General features: G+C 48.1%; 2 protein-coding genes across 6 annotated transcripts in view; both read right to left on the reverse strand.

Annotated features, from left to right (window-relative positions):
• The window catches only part of fxyd7 (FXYD domain containing ion transport regulator 7), a 10,561-nt gene extending 9,189 nt beyond the window's left edge, over positions 1 to 1,372 (reverse strand). Inside the window, exons 1-2 of the mRNA XM_080768509.1 lie at positions 1,161 to 1,372; positions 1 to 172 (exon numbers count right to left, since the gene is read on the reverse strand). The exon at positions 1 to 172 is cut by the window's left edge and continues 170 nt beyond it. The gene's annotated coding sequence lies outside the window, so the exon portion shown is untranslated. The remainder of the gene's footprint in view (positions 173 to 1,160) is intronic.
• A 2,531-nt stretch (positions 1,373 to 3,903) lies between these two features.
• fxyd6l (FXYD domain containing ion transport regulator 6 like) overlaps positions 3,904 to 17,271 on the reverse strand; it is a 29,699-nt gene continuing 16,331 nt past the window's right edge. Inside the window, exons 3-10 of one of the 5 annotated variants that reach the window (XM_080768501.1) lie at positions 17,111 to 17,137; positions 15,195 to 15,221; positions 12,004 to 12,027; positions 10,518 to 10,541; positions 9,102 to 9,176; positions 8,321 to 8,354; positions 5,337 to 5,371; positions 3,904 to 4,850 (exon numbers count right to left, since the gene is read on the reverse strand). In XM_080768501.1, the coding sequence (XP_080624627.1) occupies positions 4,843 to 4,850; positions 5,337 to 5,371; positions 8,321 to 8,354; positions 9,102 to 9,176; positions 10,518 to 10,541; positions 12,004 to 12,027; positions 15,195 to 15,221; positions 17,111 to 17,137 (254 nt within the window). In that variant the 3' untranslated portion in view covers positions 3,904 to 4,842. The remainder of the gene's footprint in view (positions 4,851 to 5,336; positions 5,372 to 8,320; positions 8,355 to 9,101; positions 9,177 to 10,517; positions 10,542 to 12,003; positions 12,028 to 15,194; positions 15,222 to 17,110; positions 17,138 to 17,271) is intronic. The other 4 variants (XM_080768504.1, XM_080768503.1, XM_080768502.1 and 1 more) reach the window with 4 other exon arrangements.

Raw genomic sequence — 17,271 nt, forward strand, 5'->3', positions numbered from 1 at the left:
GAGAGCTGCGTCTATCGGTCCGCCGGAGCCCTCTGGTGGCCAAGACGACGCACTGCAGTATGCTCCGAGGTGAAGGGTGGTAATGAAACCCTGGGCTGGAACCAAACGGACCCTCGGAGTTAAAAGACAGACCCAGGAGCGTCAGAGTGTGGACAGACACACTGCCCAAGCACTGCGGGTCCTTTCAATATACTAAACTCCACCACAGTGCAGGAGGGGGAGAGAGAGAGAGAGAGAGAGAGAGAGAGAGAGAGAGAGGGGGGGGCGGGGAAGGAGGGAGCGAGAGAGAGAGAGTCAGAGAGAGAGAGAGAGGGATGCTCAGGTCTGCGTTTTTTACTATACTGTTGTTGCTCCTATGCGGTACGCCCACACACGCACGCACGCACGCCCACACACACACGCGCGCGCCCACACTCGCACGCGCGTGCTTTAATTACAGTGGATATCATTCAACTAATGGGACCGTGTGTGTGTGTGTTTCACTGTTTATGCGACAGTTGCACTATTACAGTTACATAGCCTATATACTGTGGACCTACATCAGATTGCATATCGATCTGTAATTGATCTATTGATAGGGACTCGTTTTGTATTTATACAGTATATAGCATGAGGCATGCAGGATACATTAATGAGATTCAGACCCTTAGATGTATTTGATTGATCGATTCCTATACATTGAAAATGTCAGAATGGATCATAAAATACATCTACATATCTTATGACTAATGTTGACTCATATACAGCTATACCTATAAAACAATAACGGATCGTATTTAAGGTACTTTTGGTCGTAAAATATAAATCTGCATGCTGAAATCTCAATTCCCCATCCCCCCCCCCCCCCCACACACACACACACAGCCACTCCCTACACTGTCCCAAATTAACCCATGATCTGCCGCAGCATATGCTGCATACACTGCATGTCAACACACACACACACTGCACACACACACACACACACACACACACACACACACACACAGAAATAAGAGGTTCTCAAATATTTTCATATTTCCTTGTTAAAATGTTTCACATTTTAAATGTATATCCCACGATTTTTGCAATCCATTTTTTTCACCCAGTGTCAATTATCTTAATGTAATCCTGTGCACTATACACACACTCCCTCTGCCAACCTGGGGAGAGCAACGGACTGACCTCACATATACTTCCTTCAATGCATGAGGAGTCCAAGCTGCTTCTTTTCACCTAACAGGGGGGGGGGGGGGGGTTTCCCCGGTTGGACGTATAGCGAGTTCCTTTCCCCTCCATCAGGCGCCCCGGCTGGCCAGGGGGAGGCAGTGTAGAGACCAGTTCCTTTCCTCTCCATCAGGCGCCCCGGCTGGCCAGGGGGAGGCAGTGTAGAGACCAGTTCCTTTCCTCTCCATCAGGCGCCCCGGCTGGCCAGGGGGAGGCAGTGTAGAGACCAGTTCCTTTCCTCTCCATCAGGCGCCCCGGCTGGCCAGGGGGAGGCAGTGTAGAGACCAGTTCCTTTCCCCTCCATCAGGCGCCCCGGCTGGCCAGGGGGAGGCAGTGTAGAGACCAGTTCCTTTCCCCTCCATCAGGCGCCCCGGCTGGCCAGGGGGAGGCAGTGCAGAGACCAGTTCCTTTCCCCTCCATCAGGCGCCCCGGCTGGCCAGGGGGAGGCAGTGTAGAGACCAGTTCCTTTCCCCTCCCATCAGGCGCCCCGGCTGGCCAGGGGGAGGCAGTGTAGAGACCAGTTCCTTTCCCCTCCCATCAGGCGCCCCGGCTGGCCAGGGGGAGGCAGTGTAGAGACCAGTTCCTTTCCCCTCCATCAGGCGCCCCGGCTGGCCAGGGGGAGGCAGTATAGAGACCAGTTCCTTTCCCCTCCATCAGGCGCCCCGGCTGGCCAGGGGGAGGCAGTATAGAGACCAGTTCCTTTCCCCTCCATCAGGCGCCCCGGCTGGCCAGGGGGAGGCAGTGTAGAGACCAGTTCCTTTCCCCTCCCATCAGGCGCCCCGGCTGGCCAGGGGGAGGCAGTGTAGAGACCAGTTCCTTTCCCCTCCCATCAGGCGCCCCGGCTGGCCAGGGGGAGGCAGTGTAGAGACCAGTTCCTTTCCCCTCCACCAGGGGGAGGCAGTATAGAGACCAGTTCCTTTCCCCTCCCATCAGGCGCCCCGGCTGGCCAGGGGGAGGCAGTGTAGAGACCAGTTCCTTTCCCCTCCATCAGGCGCCCCGGCTGGCCAGGGGGAGGCAGTATAGAGACCAGTTCCTTTCCCCTCCATCAGGCGCCCCGGCTGGCCAGGGGGAGGCAGTATAGAGACCAGTTCCTTTCCCCTCCATCAGGCGCCCCGGCTGGCCAGGGGGAGGCAGTGTAGAGACCAGTTCCTTTCCCCTCCCATCAGGCGCCCCGGCTGGCCAGGGGGAGGCAGTGTAGAGACCAGTTCCTTTCCCCTCCACCAGGGGGAGGCAGTGTAGAGACCAGTTCCTTTCCCCTCCACCAGGGGGAGGCAGTGTAGAGACCAGTTCCTTTCCCCTCCACCAGGGGGAGGCAGTGTAGAGACCAGTTCCTTTCCCCTCCACCAGGGGGAGGCAGTGTAGAGACCAGTTCCTTTCCCCTCCACCAGGGGGAGGCAGTGTAGAGACCAGTTCCTTTCCCCTCCACCAGGGGGAGGCAGTGTAGAGACCAGTTCCTTTCCCCTCCACCAGGGGGAGGCAGTGCAGAGACCAGTTCCTTTCCCCTCCACCAGGGGGAGGCAGCGTAGAGACCAGTTCCTTTCCCCTCCACCAGGGGGAGGCAGTGTAGAGACCAGTTCCTTTCCCCTCCACCAGGGGGAGGCAGCGTAGAGACCAGTTCCTTTCCCCTCCACCAGGGGGAGGCAGCGTAGAGACCAGTTCCTTTCCCCTCCACCAGGGGGAGGCAGCGTAGAGACCAGTTCCTTTCCCCTCCACCAGGGGGAGGCAGTGTAGAGACCAGTTCCTTTCCCCTCCACCAGGGGGAGGCAGTGTAGAGACCAGTTCCTTTCCCCTCCACCAGGGGGAGGCAGCATAGAGACCAGTTCCTTTCCCCTCCACCAGGGGGAGGCAGCATAGAGACCAGTTCCTTTCCCCTCCACCAGGGGGAGGCAGCATAGAGACCAGTTCCTTTCCCCTCCACCAGGGGGAGGCAGCGTAGAGACCAGTTCCTTTCCCCTCCACCAGGGGGAGGCAGCGTAGAGACCAGTTCCTTTCCCCTCCACCAGGGGGAGGCAGTGTAGAGACCAGTTCCTTTCCCCTCCATCAGGGGGAGGCAGCGTAGAGACCAGTTCCTTTCCCCTCCACCAGGGGGAGGCAGTGTAGAGACCAGTTCCTTTCCCCTCCACCAGGGGGAGGCAGTGTAGAGACCAGTTCCTTTCCCCTCCACCAGGGGGAGGCAGTGTAGAGACCAGTTCCTTTCCCCTCCACCAGGGGGAGGCAGTGTAGAGACCAGTTCCTTTCCCCTCCACCAGGGGGAGGCAGTGTAGAGACCAGTTCCTTTCCCCTCCACCAGGGGGAGGCAGTGTAGAGACCAGTTCCTTTCCCCTCCACCAGGGGGAGGCAGTGTAGAGACCAGTTCCTTTCCCCTCCACCAGGGGGAGGCAGTGTAGAGACCAGTTCCTTTCCCCTCCACCAGGGGGAGGCAGTGTAGAGACCAGTTCCTTTCCCCTCCACCAGGGGGAGGCAGTGTAGAGACCAGTTCCTTTCCCCTCCACCAGGGGGAGGCAGTGTAGAGACCAGTTCCTTTCCCCTCCACCAGGGGGAGGCAGTGCAGAGACCAGTTCCTTTCCCCTCCACCAGGGGGAGGCAGTGTAGAGACCAGTTCCTTTCCCCTCCACCAGGGGGAGGCAGTGTAGAGACCAGTTCCTTTCCCCTCCATCAGGTGAGAAAACAGCCAAGGATAATATGCACACCTCCATTAAATTCTCTTTGTTTATTTCAAGTCACAGAATTATTAAAATCACAGTTTGGTGAAAAGTCTTCTTCACGTAAATAAAACAAAACAGTGTTAAAACAACAACGTACCTCAGGTCAGAAACAAGAGAGCAGAAAACAGAACCAAATAATTAATATATCAGAATAATTATATTAATTAATATTATAACACAGAAAAAGAAAGGCTCACCTCATGTAACTTAGATTTAGCATTTTATGTATAGACTAGTGTCGTGACGGGAGAACAATCGGCAAACGCATCTCGGTATCGGACGATTCGAGTCGTTTTTAGATTAGTCGGCATCAGTTCGATTAATCAATCAGACCGGTTTATTAATTGGTCCGTCTTTACACATAAAGAAGCCCAAGGTAACAGCTTGAACACAGATCTACAAGCTCACAATATTAAATATAAAGGTATTTAAGTTAAATCTGACTTGCCTTGCCTTACAGAATGAGATCATATCAACATCGGTAATATCGAACTTATCGGCCATAACAGCAATTAATTATATCGGATATCGATATCGGCCAAAATGTGTCATGGATCGGCACATCCCTAATGTAGACTTTAAAAGCACACTCTATAGATATACTATAGTTTAATTATATAGACATTCCACTGTTAGTTTAGTTAGTTTACGTATATGATCCGTGATGACGGTTTCTATGTATTATGTGTTATATGTGTTGTTCTTGCTTGCTGTAAATCGCTCTGGATTAAGAGCCTCTGATAAACGCCTACATTGTATAAGTTATTAAGTTGTAATGGAGAGAAGCTATACACGTTGTCATGTCACAGTCTCAGGTCGTTTGCTGCCCTCCAGTGGCGAGAGTCAGCAGCGCAGAGGCGGAGGCAGTTGGCTTGAACGTGGAACAAAACTCCACATCCCATGATTCACTGCTTCACGGCACCCCCGTCAACTACTCGGCTGCAAGATCGATCGATCAATCAATCAATCAATCAATCAATGCGCACACACACACACACACACACACACACACACACACACACACACACACACACACACACACACACACACACACACACACACACACACACACACACACACACACACACACACACACACACACACACACACACACACACACACACACACACACACACACACACACACACACACAAATAGAATATATTCTAGACAGAGATTCTCAAATATTTTTTACACCAAGAAGCCCCAAATTATTATGTAGGCTGCACCCTACAGCCCACATAATTAATTATAATTATTAATTACATGAATTACAAAAAGAAAACAGACACCTGTCTACCAGTGACATCATCATCACCTGCCTGGTTTGGTCATTTCCAAAACGTGATCATAATAAATACATAATAATGAATAATGAATAATTATTGGAAAAATAAATAAACAAACGGTGACATGTTTAAATACCTCTTGGAACCACTTCTAGAACAGGAGTCCTGGACCTGAAGGAAATAAACACCGTTAAAGGGATAGTTCACACCATTTTGACCTGTGTGTGTGTGTGTGTGTGTGTGTGTGTGTGGATTATAGGGTTGTCCAAGTGTAAGGCAAAGCAGCTTATATATACTACAACATATATACTGTTCAATCTCCTCCATTATAGGCAGTCGGTCTGTTTGGAGGAGAAGGTGCTTTTTGTACCCATGATTTACTTTCGGTGTTGGTAATAATACGACAGACTGAATTAAGTGACCAATGTTGGCTGTGAATAAGTTCATATGTTTGCCTACTGTATATTCTGTACATTTAGGGCTTGTTTGGACTCCAGCACTGAGACACGTGATGTTTCGAGTGCGTAGTATATCAGAAGCAACTGAAAATATCTGTGCCCTTGATAATGTATTTTATAAATGTGGACTCAAATAAAGAAATCGAAATGTGTGTTTGTGTGTGTGTGTGTGTGTGTAGTTGAGTACGTAACATCTGAGTTTACAGCTATAGGCTGAACCTGATTGACGCCTCACCACTACCACTGCTGATGGAGTTGGAGGCCATTGGGCAGGTTGCCCTGACTAGAGTACAACACCTCTTCTCCAACGTTCATCTGGCATGTAAAACACTAAATGATAATGTAGTTAATGTAAAACACTAAATGCTAACGTAGTTCATGTAAAAAACTAAATGATAATGTAGTTAATGTAAAACACTAAATGCTAACGTAGTTCATGTAAAACACTAAATGATAATGTAGTTAATGTAAAACACTAAATGCTAACGTAGTTCATGTAAAACACTAAATGATAATGTAGTTCATGTAAAACACTAAATTATAACGTAGTTCACTTTGTGAGGAAGTGCTTCGGGGTCAACACCCACACCACCAGAGTCCAAACAGGACGGTGGGGTTTGCCGTGCCGAACGTGGAGTGGATATAGAACGCCACAAGGCTGGCTCACAGCGGTGGCCGAACGGTTTGTGGAGCGGTCTTGATATCGGAAAGGTCGCTATAGTTCGTATCCCCGGACCGGCACGTTAAAATTACCACCGTTGAAATGTTCTATGAGCAGGGCCTGGCTGTAAATAAGTTCTTGAGCTTAGTCCAGTTACCCTGGGTAAACATAGTAGCCTACCTTTCCTTTTGATAAACATGCTAAACAGTGATGACACGACTGTCAGGGAACTTGCTATAGATAGTCTCCGTCTCTAGATATGAAACGGCGTAAAGTTCCACTGGCAGCAGAGGGCCAGCCTATAGTTTCTTGGGGTTTAGAAGAAAGCCCAACCTTAAAATGGACTTGCATGCTACTGGGTTTGGGCCGTGTCGTCAGATTGGGCCTGACCTCAATGACCTCTGTGTGAGAACTGGAGTATCTCTGTGACTCTGAATCCGTAGCGGTTTCTGAGTTCATTATTACTGACTGTTTGATCTCAGTAAGGAGTACTGTAACTGATACGGAACACCATGTATCACCAGTCAATGCACGGAGGTACATTAAAATGTTACAACAGCAAAAACAACAACAACACTGGACTGGTTTAAAACTACAGGGGAACCTAGCTTCCCTTCCCGATGCAGAACACACCGTATCTCACACAATATTCAAGAATGATGCTGTTGATGAGGATGTAGTCACCTTTACAGTCAAAGCCAGATTACAGGTTCTTCCAACCAGACTCAATCTCTCTCTGTGGTTCCCTAACACGTTTCCTCCTCACTGTCTGCACCGTGACCACACTCCACTTACAGAAACACTGTCACATGTTCTTAATGGCTGCTATGTATATAAGACAGAATTGTTGAGCTATTAGCTAAAGGACATAAGTTCATATGTTTCATCATCTGCCAAAATGTATAAGCACTCACGTGTTTCAACTGCCATGTTCATGCACAATAATGAAAATGATGCCTTTTCAGATGTCACAGCTAATACACCAGATATTGTTGTTGTTGTTGATGAGGACAGTAGAGAAGTGGCATCATGTACATTCGACCACAGTCTGGAAGAGGCATTCCTTACCAAGGTGCTCAAGCTCGTAGGTCTGCTATTTTTGAAAAATCGAAGAACAACTGACATATAGAAACATAGCTTTTTCAGAAAACTGTCAGGATGTAGAAGACAATTTTAGAATCTGATCTCAGGTCAGAATGGGTTAAGGATGCTATTATACAGCTTGGCTACAAATGTAAACTACTTGTGTTCATATTTGGAAGCCTCTGTAATGTCCATATGAATCAGTGGTGAGGGGCCTGCAGATTGCAGGCATGTCCAATAAGCCGAGAGCTGATCAGGCATCGGCAAAACTCTGTTCAGTGTCTGCAATAATTGGCAGTCGCCATATATGGAGAAGGCGATGCTTTCTGTACCCGTGATCTGTATCTGAAGCACTTGTTGTAGAGTTTTTTCCAAGTTTGCGCATCCACTATTGTTTGTGTTCAAGAAATTTCTTGTAAAATGTGAATGCAAATAAAGATGTTAAGTGTGTGTGTGTGTGTGTGTGTGTGTGTGTGTGTGTGTGTGTGTGTGTAAAAATGTCTTCTACATCCTGACAGTTTTCTGAAAAAGCTATGTTTCTATGTCAGTCGCTCTTCGATTAAAAAAAATTAGCAGACCTACAAGCTCGTAGCGTGCCACTCGGTGGCGCGCTATGAGCTTGTAGAGCTGCTATTTTCAAACAACATCCGGTCATGACACCACACACAGCAGCGTGTCATCGTAACATCCGGTTACGCATATTTGGCTCTTCAAAGTAAGTGTTTTACGCGCGATTAAACCACGGCAATACGCGATCGAGGGATTCATTAATGGAGGCGATAAAATGGGATTATCGGCCTGCATTAGGCCGGAATTATAGGGTTTTAGAGGTTCATGTACAGTTAATTATAAGCATGTTTAATCTACCGTTTCTTTTCTTTTGTTTTCTTCTCTTTGTTTTTATTATGCCAAACTTACTTTTTCTTGTCACTGGAGCAAGAGCACTTCCGGGCTGTAGAGAAAATACAAAGACAGATTATTTATGGTCGAGTATTTGGGCTTCTGTACATGGTCACGCACGCACGCACGCACGCACGCACACACACACACACACGCATTTTGGTCAAGTCATTATATTTGGGCTGCCGTACATGGTCACGCACGCACGCACGCACACACGCACGCACGCACGAGAGAGATAGAGAGAGAGAGATCCTGGATTGAAAAGAGAACAAGGTCACGCAAGTTTGACAAAGACCAAACTTCACGTTAGAAAAAGATGCCCGTTATAAGTGGTAAAAGATCCGTTTTGCGCGCACACACACACACACACACACACACACACACACACACACACACACACACACACACACAATCATGTTGATGTTACAGTTGGTACCATTAGGAGAGATAACAGGCAAAGGTCCATCAAAATAACAATTGTTCCACATTCTCTAATTGTGTAGACTTCTTGAAAAGATTAAGTAATGCAGATGTTTCACAATAACAGTTGAAGACCTATAATAAGGGTCCATTTGGTTACCAACTCTGCATCATTTAGCTGGACGTTAACCCCATCAAGCACCACTGGCTGAAAACTAGTGCTCTCCATGAACAGATGTTTATCATGTTGTGTCCAGAGGGGGGCGGCATTTCGTTAAATATAATAACAGATATTTAAACCACTGGTATTGCAGATTCAACTAGATATTTAAATCGCTGTCTGTCTGTCTGTCTGTCTGTCTGTGGAAACACTTACTGACGATCAGAGCGATTCCCATGAAGAAGAGAACGACAGCGAACACCAACCCACCGATCCTCAACGACTCATAATCTGAAACACACGTACGCACACACGCACACACACACACACACACACACACACACAGATTGTTTATACATCATCTCATTCCGGCCAATCAGAATTTGCAACCTCACTTTTGTCTTCAGCGTTTGTGTTTACATAATGTTTGTGTTTACACAAAAATTGTCCATTCGTTATCAATGGCATTTAATGTTTGTGGTTTTTTTAGGACAAAGTTTGGGTTACAAAGCTGAACATAGGAGGGACTATCGCCTCAATATATATTATTATTATATGTGCCCTTCCAGTATTTTCACCCACAAGTCGGCTCTAATGAAACTGCACAATTGACCAAAATAATAAAATACATATTTTTTAGTGGTTTTCATTTATAGCCACATTAACACAGTTGTAATGTTAAAGAATGTTTCTATTCCATCAGAAAGTCGTTTTAGTGTCATCAAGTCGTCGTTATATATTACATTGCAAAAATGTCTCTGTATAATTACAGATTATTTGCAGATTATTTTGGGGGTGTGAACATAACTTCCTGCACGTATTTACATGGAGTCGTTTGGATTGGCCGCATGGCTATCTTTGTTCTCCAGTCCAGATTAGTTGCAGTGTTTCTGTGACACAATATTAAACACAACCACATCATTAATGTTAACTTGATATGATGCTTGTTGGATCTTGTAATAAAAAGTATAAATTAAGTGTTTATACCCGTCGTTGTCCACTGAAGAAAGAAAAGGTCGCTGCCAGTTTTCTGTGTGTGGTGTGGAGACCACACACAGAAAACTGCCAGCGACTTTTTAATACATAATAATACATATATATTCTAAGATGGCAGAGGAGGAGGAGGGGGAGGAGGAGGAGGAGGGGGGAGAGAGGAGGAGGAGGGGGGAGAGAGGAGGGGGAGAGAGGAGGAGGAGGAGGAGGAGGAGGAGGGGGGAGAGAGGAGGGGGGAGAGAGGAGGAGGAGGAGGAGGGGGGAGAGAGGAGGAGGAGGGGGGAGAGAGGAGGGGGGAGAGAGGAGGAGGAGGAGGAGAGAGGATAAGGGAGGAAGGGAGAGGAGGAGGAGGAGGAGGAGGAGGAGGAGGAGGAGGAGGAGGAGGAGGAGGAGGAGGGAGGATAAGGGAGGAAGGGAGAGGAGGAGGAGGGGGGAGAGAGGAGGAGGAGGGGGAGAGAGGAGGGGGGAGAGAGGATAAGGGAGGAAGGGAGAGGGAGCAGTGGAAGCTGTTGGCCTCGAGGGGTTAACGTTTTCCCACGACTCCTGACAAAATGGAGGGAAAAGCATAGACCCAGCCTGACCCCCCCTCAAGGGGGGGGCAGGGGGGGGGGGGTGTGAAAGAAAACGGTGGACACTCACCATAGTTAAAAGCACTGTCATAGTCTGTGGAGAGAGAGAGAGAGAGAGAGAGAGAGAAAGATCATAATCACATTCACAGGTCAACAGGATGTCGTAGAAGTGCACACAGCTTGTGAGAACGGCTCAAACGGGTTCATTCATCATGTCAAAGAATCACACGCGTGTGCGACGTGTCCTCGTTATAAGGCGCCTCAACCCATTCTGACCTGAGGTTAGATTCATACGAGGTTTCCACTGGACAACACACTGGTCTGATTATAACCCATTCTGACCTGAGATCAGATTCTAAAAATGTCAGTCGTTCTTCGATTTTTTCAAAAATAGCAGACCTACAAGCTCGTAGCGCGCCACTCGGTGGCGCGCTATGAGCTTGTAGATCTGCTATTTTTCAATAGCTAAAGCATAACATAGTGCCAACACCAAAATGGGTTCCCGTTCAGAATGGGTTAATGTGGGCGAGGGGCGACCGCGGGGTCTACCGGAAATAACGTCACTTCATTCAGTCAGCACGGTCATATAGTCCAAGTTTCATTTTAAATGGTCTCATATGAGCATTGTGTTCTAAAAGATAATATATATACTGTCTCAGCGATTATTGTCGTCAGTGAGTTGTCTCTGTGTCGTCACAGCCGTCTGCGAAATTCGTAATAATTTGACGGCAGTAACATTAGCGTTTTCTCTCAGTCAGTTGATTCTAATATGAGTCAACCCACCGCGATCGTGGGAAGTGGATGGGAAGTCCCTGACAGTCAAAATGACAAAAGCGATCTTTATAATCTTAATACTTAATACTACACAAACCAACTATTTTATATATTAACAATATTGATGTAACTAAGAGATTCGACGAGTTAGCTATATTTTATATACAGAGATTTAGAAGGAATTTAGAAGGACAGACAGACAGACAGACAGACAGACAGACAGACAAAAAAAAAGAAAATACAAAAATAGCAAAACAACAATACAAATTAAACAAGCCATAAATAATGCATGGAAAACAGCAACAGAATGTTCAAACGCCAGGGAGAACAAAGTGCATTTTCAGACGTGATTTCAACACAGGTTTGACATGCTGGAAGATCGCTCCACAGCATGCTCTGGCCTCCTGTTTGAGTTTAGCCTCGCCAGTCACTACGAGTTGGAATAAAACATAATACCAAACAAACTATTCCAAGAAGTACTTGAAGAAACTTGTCGGATTCAAACTCATAAGCTTTTCGGCTTTTATTGGTATAGGCCCTAAAATTAAGATGCCCTTGATCAGGGGGAATTTTGGATAATACGGGTTCCGATGACTAGATACTAGATAACAACTATATTGATTTGACTTGAAACTCTCAAAGAGTTAAAGACTCTTCAGCTCAGGACTGAACATTAACCATTTGAAAGAAAATTGGCAACTCTGAGAAAAATAAACGGCTACTAGTCAACCAAACACCAAGTGTGTGAACGTTAATAATAATAATAATAATTCTTACTGTACCTGTATCGTCTTTTGGCGAGGAAGCTGTGGAAGAGAGAATGTAGACGATTAACATTTAAACACGTATACAAGGGGAAGAAACTGGACTAATACGTCTATTGGACATAAGACCCCCCCCCCCATTAGAACAATCGGCAATAGCCACACTATAAGCCTTGCAGCCTGGCAGTGCAGACAACCTGCCCCTAAGACCCAACATCAGCCTGGCAGTGCAGACAACCTGCCCCTAAGACCCAGCATCAGCCTGGCAGTGCAGACAACCTGCCCCTAAGACCCAACATCAGCCTGGCAGTGCAGACAACCTGCCCCTAAGACCCAACATCAGCCTGGCAGTGCAGACAACCTGCCCCTATAAGACCCAACATCAGCCTGGCAGTGCAGACAACCTGCCCCTAAGACCCAACATCAGCCTGGCAGTGCAGACAACCTGCCCCTAAGACCCAACATCAGCCTGGCAGTGCAGACAACCTGCCCCTAAGAGCCAACATCAGCCTGGCAGTGCAGACAACCTGCCCCTAAGACCCAACATCAGCCTGGCAGTGCAGACAACCTGCCCCTATAAGACCCAACATCAGCCTGGCAGTGCAGACAACCTGCCCCTAAGACCCAACATCAGCCTGGCAGTGCAGACAACCTGCCCCTAAGACCCAACATCAGCCTGGCAGTGCAGACAACCTGCCCCTATAAGACCCAACATCAGCCTGGCAGTGCAGACAACCTGCCCCTAAGACCCAACATCAGCCTGGCAGTGCAGACAACCTGCCCCTATAAGACCCAACATCAGCCTGGCAGTGCAGACAACCTGCCCCTATAAGACCCAACATCAGCCTGGCAGTGCAGACAACCTGCCCCTAAGACCCAACATCAGCCTGGCAGTGCAGACAACCTGCCCCCAAGACCCAACATCAGCCTGGCAGTGCAGACAACCATGCCCCTAAGACCCATCATCAGCCTGGCAGTGCAGACAACCTGCCCCTAAGACCCAACATCAGCCTGGCAGTGCAGACAACCTGCCCCTAAGACCCAACATCAGCCTGGCAGTGCAGACAACCTGCCCCTAAGAGCCAACATCAGCCTGGCAGTGCAGACAACCTGCCCCTAAGACCCAACATCAGCCTGGCAGTGCAGACAACCTGCCCCTAAGAGCCAACATCAGCCTGGCAGTGCAGACAACCTGCCCCTAAGACCCAACATCAGCCTGGCAGTGCAGACAACCTGCCCCTAAGACCCAACATCAGCCTGGCAGTGCAGACAACCTGCCCCTAAGACCCAACATCAGCCTGGCAGTGCAGACAACCTGCCCCTAAGACCCAACATCAGCCTGGCAGTGCAGACAACCTGCCCCTAAGACCCAACATCAGCCTGGCAGTGCAGACAACCTGCCCCTAAGACCCAACATCAGCCTGGCAGTGCAGACAACCTGCCCCTAAGACCCAACATCAGCCTGGCAGTGCAGACAACCTGCCCCTAAGACCCAACATCAGCCTGGCAGTGCAGACAACCTGCCCTATAAGACCCAACATCAGCCTGGCAGTGCAGACAACCTGCCCCTAAGACCCAACATCAGCCTGGCAGTGCAGACAACCTGCCCCTAAGACCCAACATCAGCCTGGCAGTGCAGACAACCTGCCCTATAAGACCCAACATCAGCCTGGCAGTGCAGACAACCTGCCCCTAAGACCCAACATCAGCCTGGCAGTGCAGACAACCTGCCCCTAAGACCCATCATCAGCCTGGCAGTGCAGACAACCTGCCCCTAAGACCCAACATCAGCCTGGCAGTGCAGACAACCTGCCCCTAAGACCCAACATCAGCCTGGCAGTGCAGACAACCTGCCCCTAAGACCCAACATCAGCCTGGCAGTGCAGACAACCTGCCCCTAAGACCCAACATCAGCCTGGCAGTGCAGACAACCTGCCCCTAAGACCCAACATCAGCCTGGCAGTGCAGACAACCTGCCCTATAAGACCCAACATCAGCCTGGCAGTGCAGACAACCTGCCCCTAAGACCCAACATCAGCCTGGCAGTGCAGACAACCTGCCCCTGTATCTCCACAGACACAGAAAGGTAGACGCCGGAATAGCCAAATGGCATTGATGACCACGCCTCCAGGTCTTTAGTTTACTCAAGTTAGGGAATAAGACCTGGTCCTTAAGACACGCCTCCAGGTCTTTAGTTTACTCAAGTTAGGGAATAAGACCTGGTCCTTAAGACACGCCTCCAGGTCTTTAGTTTACTCAAGTTAGGGAATAAGACCTGGTCCTTAAGACACGCCTCCAGGTCTTTAGTTTACTCAAGTTAGGGAATAAGACCTGGTACTTAAGACACGCAAAATACAGCCCACAGTGTTTAGAAAAGCCCTATAAAAATCGTAGATATTATTATTATTATTGCACGCACCTGATTTTCACCACCATCATCTCCAGCATTATGTCCACAGAGAACATATTATTTGCTAATTAAATTAACCTTTTTAAATTATAGGGTCATACATTTTATAATAAATTTATTTTATTTCATGTTTAGATATGTTTTATGTTGAATCTCTTTCTTGTGGGGGTTTTTATACAGTCTTATGGTCATCAGTGTGGGACACAGAATGAAGCCAGTAGCCTATATTATGTTCACAGTGCTTTAGCCTCCCTTTCTTTATGATGTCCAGGTCCATATTGCTCATCAAATGTAGTTTTTAATTTCGGCATATTTGGTTTATTTATCTTTGCATTAACTATACTAAAGTGATCGTGAGAGCACACATTCCACAACAAACAAACAAACCGACAATCCCACTGGCAGCGTTGCCAGGTTTTAGAAGAGAAACAAGCAACCATGTATAAGAGGGGAAGTCTGAGGCTCTCTGGTGGAGCCGTTGCCCCCCCCCCCCGCGACCCGACTACGGATAAGCGGTTGAAGATGGATGGATGGAAGTATTCAACCAAACAATCAATGGACATAAAGCGTCAAGCAGGGAGGCACTCCAGGGTCTCTTTCTATAGTGTTTGGTGTATGCCATCGTGCCCCGGCCCGGGGGAAATCGAACCCAGACCTCCCACAGGCCCTGCAGGGTGGCCGCGTGTGTGTGTGATGCGTGTGCACGCTACAGTATAGCACGCACGGATGCGCACGCGTGTGCAGGCCGTGCACAGATCACTGGTGCAGAGCGTGCGTGCGCATGATGCAGGAAACTCACCCGGCATCTCCCTGCCAAATGCTGATCCTGTTACACACACACACACACACAGTAGAAGACAGGCCTTAACAGCAAGCTCCCAGTCCACTCGTCGGGAGCAGCATGCACAGATGCACGTGCTCGACGTGCACTGATGTGCACGTGAGAGTAACGGAGCCTCTCTGACCTTTACTCCACTTTGGAGGTCAGGGGTTTCCTGATGGTGGGGTCACTGGGGGTCACCGGGGGTCACCGGGGTCTTTTGGGACATCCATTTATTCATTTACTGTGGGTATTGTTGAGCATAGCGAGCTCTCTGAAGTCTATTTTTTGAGGGGCGTTAGTCCCTCCTAGAAGGACCTCCTGTGTGTGTGTGTGTGTGTGTGTTTCAGTTTTCTGAATGTTTCTATGTCAGTCGTTCTTCGATTTTTCAAAAATAGCAGACCTACAAGCTCGTAGCGCGCCACTCGGTGGCGCGCTATGAGCTTGTAGATCTGCTATTTTTCAATAGCTAAAGCATAACACGAAGCTAACATCAAAAGGGGTTCCCGCCCCAAAATGCAACTCCCCCCCCCCCACATCTCTCTCTCTCATTAGCAGGCACTATCCCTCTCTCTGTTTCTGGCACAACAGCGCCCCTACTGGTACTCGTAGTCATATACTGGTGCTCATTAACCAACACATACAGTAGAGTAGGTGCATTAACCAACACATAGGTGAACACGGACATTGCTGTTCCTTGGAGTGGTTGCACCACTCAAAGAAAATACACAAGAAAACTAATTCCACCCACTTTGTCATTGTGATGCGACAATAGAGAGGACTCCGATTCTGATACCTCAAAATTGAACTTAATTACAGTACTTAAAGGGACACTTCACCCTTTTTGCAAAAAAACATATATGTTAATGACGTTTAGAAGCTTTAGAACACTTTCCTGGGGGTCTTTATGTGTGTAATATGTGGTTTTAGATATTTTAGATTGTAGCAGTGAGCCCGGTGTCTCTGATGTCATGGACACTGGGCTCACTTACTTCCTGGACTACATGTGGTCTCAGTAAGACAGCCCTCCCCCCTATCCACAAGGAGGAGCATGTGCACCAAAGAATGATGGGAATTGTAGTCCAGGAAGGTAGTGTGTGACCAGTGTCCATGACTTCAGAGACACTGGGCTCACTGCTACAATCTAAAATATCTAAAACCACATATTACACACATAAAGACCCCCAGGAAAGTGTTCTAAAGCTTCTAAACGTCATTAACATATATTCTTTTGCAAAAAGGGTGTCCCTTTAACCCATTCTGAACGGGAACCCATTTTCGTGTTGGCATCATGTTATGCTTTAGCTATTGAAAAATAGCAGATCTACAAGCTCGTAGCGCGCCACCGAGTGGCGCGCTACGAGCTTGTAGGTCTGCTATTTTTGAAAAATCGAAGAACGACTGACATTTTTTTAATCTGATCTCAGGTCAGAAGTGGGTTAATCAGACCAGTGTGTGTGTCCAGTGGAAACCTCGCATGAATCTGATCTCAGGTCAGAATGGGTTAAGTAAATGTACTTGGTGACTTTACAGTGCGCCCCAGAAAGAGGCGGGCTTCCCTCTTCTAGGCTATAGCGGTCTTAATTAGGCGAGGTTGGGTTTTTAAGTGTGGTTTCATCTGCAAAAGGGGGACCCGGGTTCGAATCCCCCGGGTGTTTACACACACACACACACACACACACACACACACACACACACACACACACACACACACACACACACACACACACACACACACACACACACACACACACACACACACACACACACACACACACACACACACACACACACACACACACACACACACACACACACACACACACACACACACACACACGTGCACGTGAGCATGCACGCAGGCCGTGCACGGGATGCTGATGTAGACGACTTACCCAGCATCTCCCTGCCAAATGCTGATCCTGTCGCACACACGCACGCATACGTACACGCGCACGCACACGCAGACACACACCGTCAGAGGAATCAGGTTGTATTTCACAGTCTACTCTGCAGAGGCTAAAATTAAACCTATTGTCTCTCAAACCTCGTTATG

Source organism: Protomyctophum bolini (assembly GCF_963924005.1).
Source record: "Protomyctophum bolini genome assembly, chromosome: 7".
In the NCBI taxonomy this organism is placed as follows: Eukaryota; Metazoa; Chordata; class Actinopteri; order Myctophiformes; family Myctophidae; genus Protomyctophum; species Protomyctophum bolini.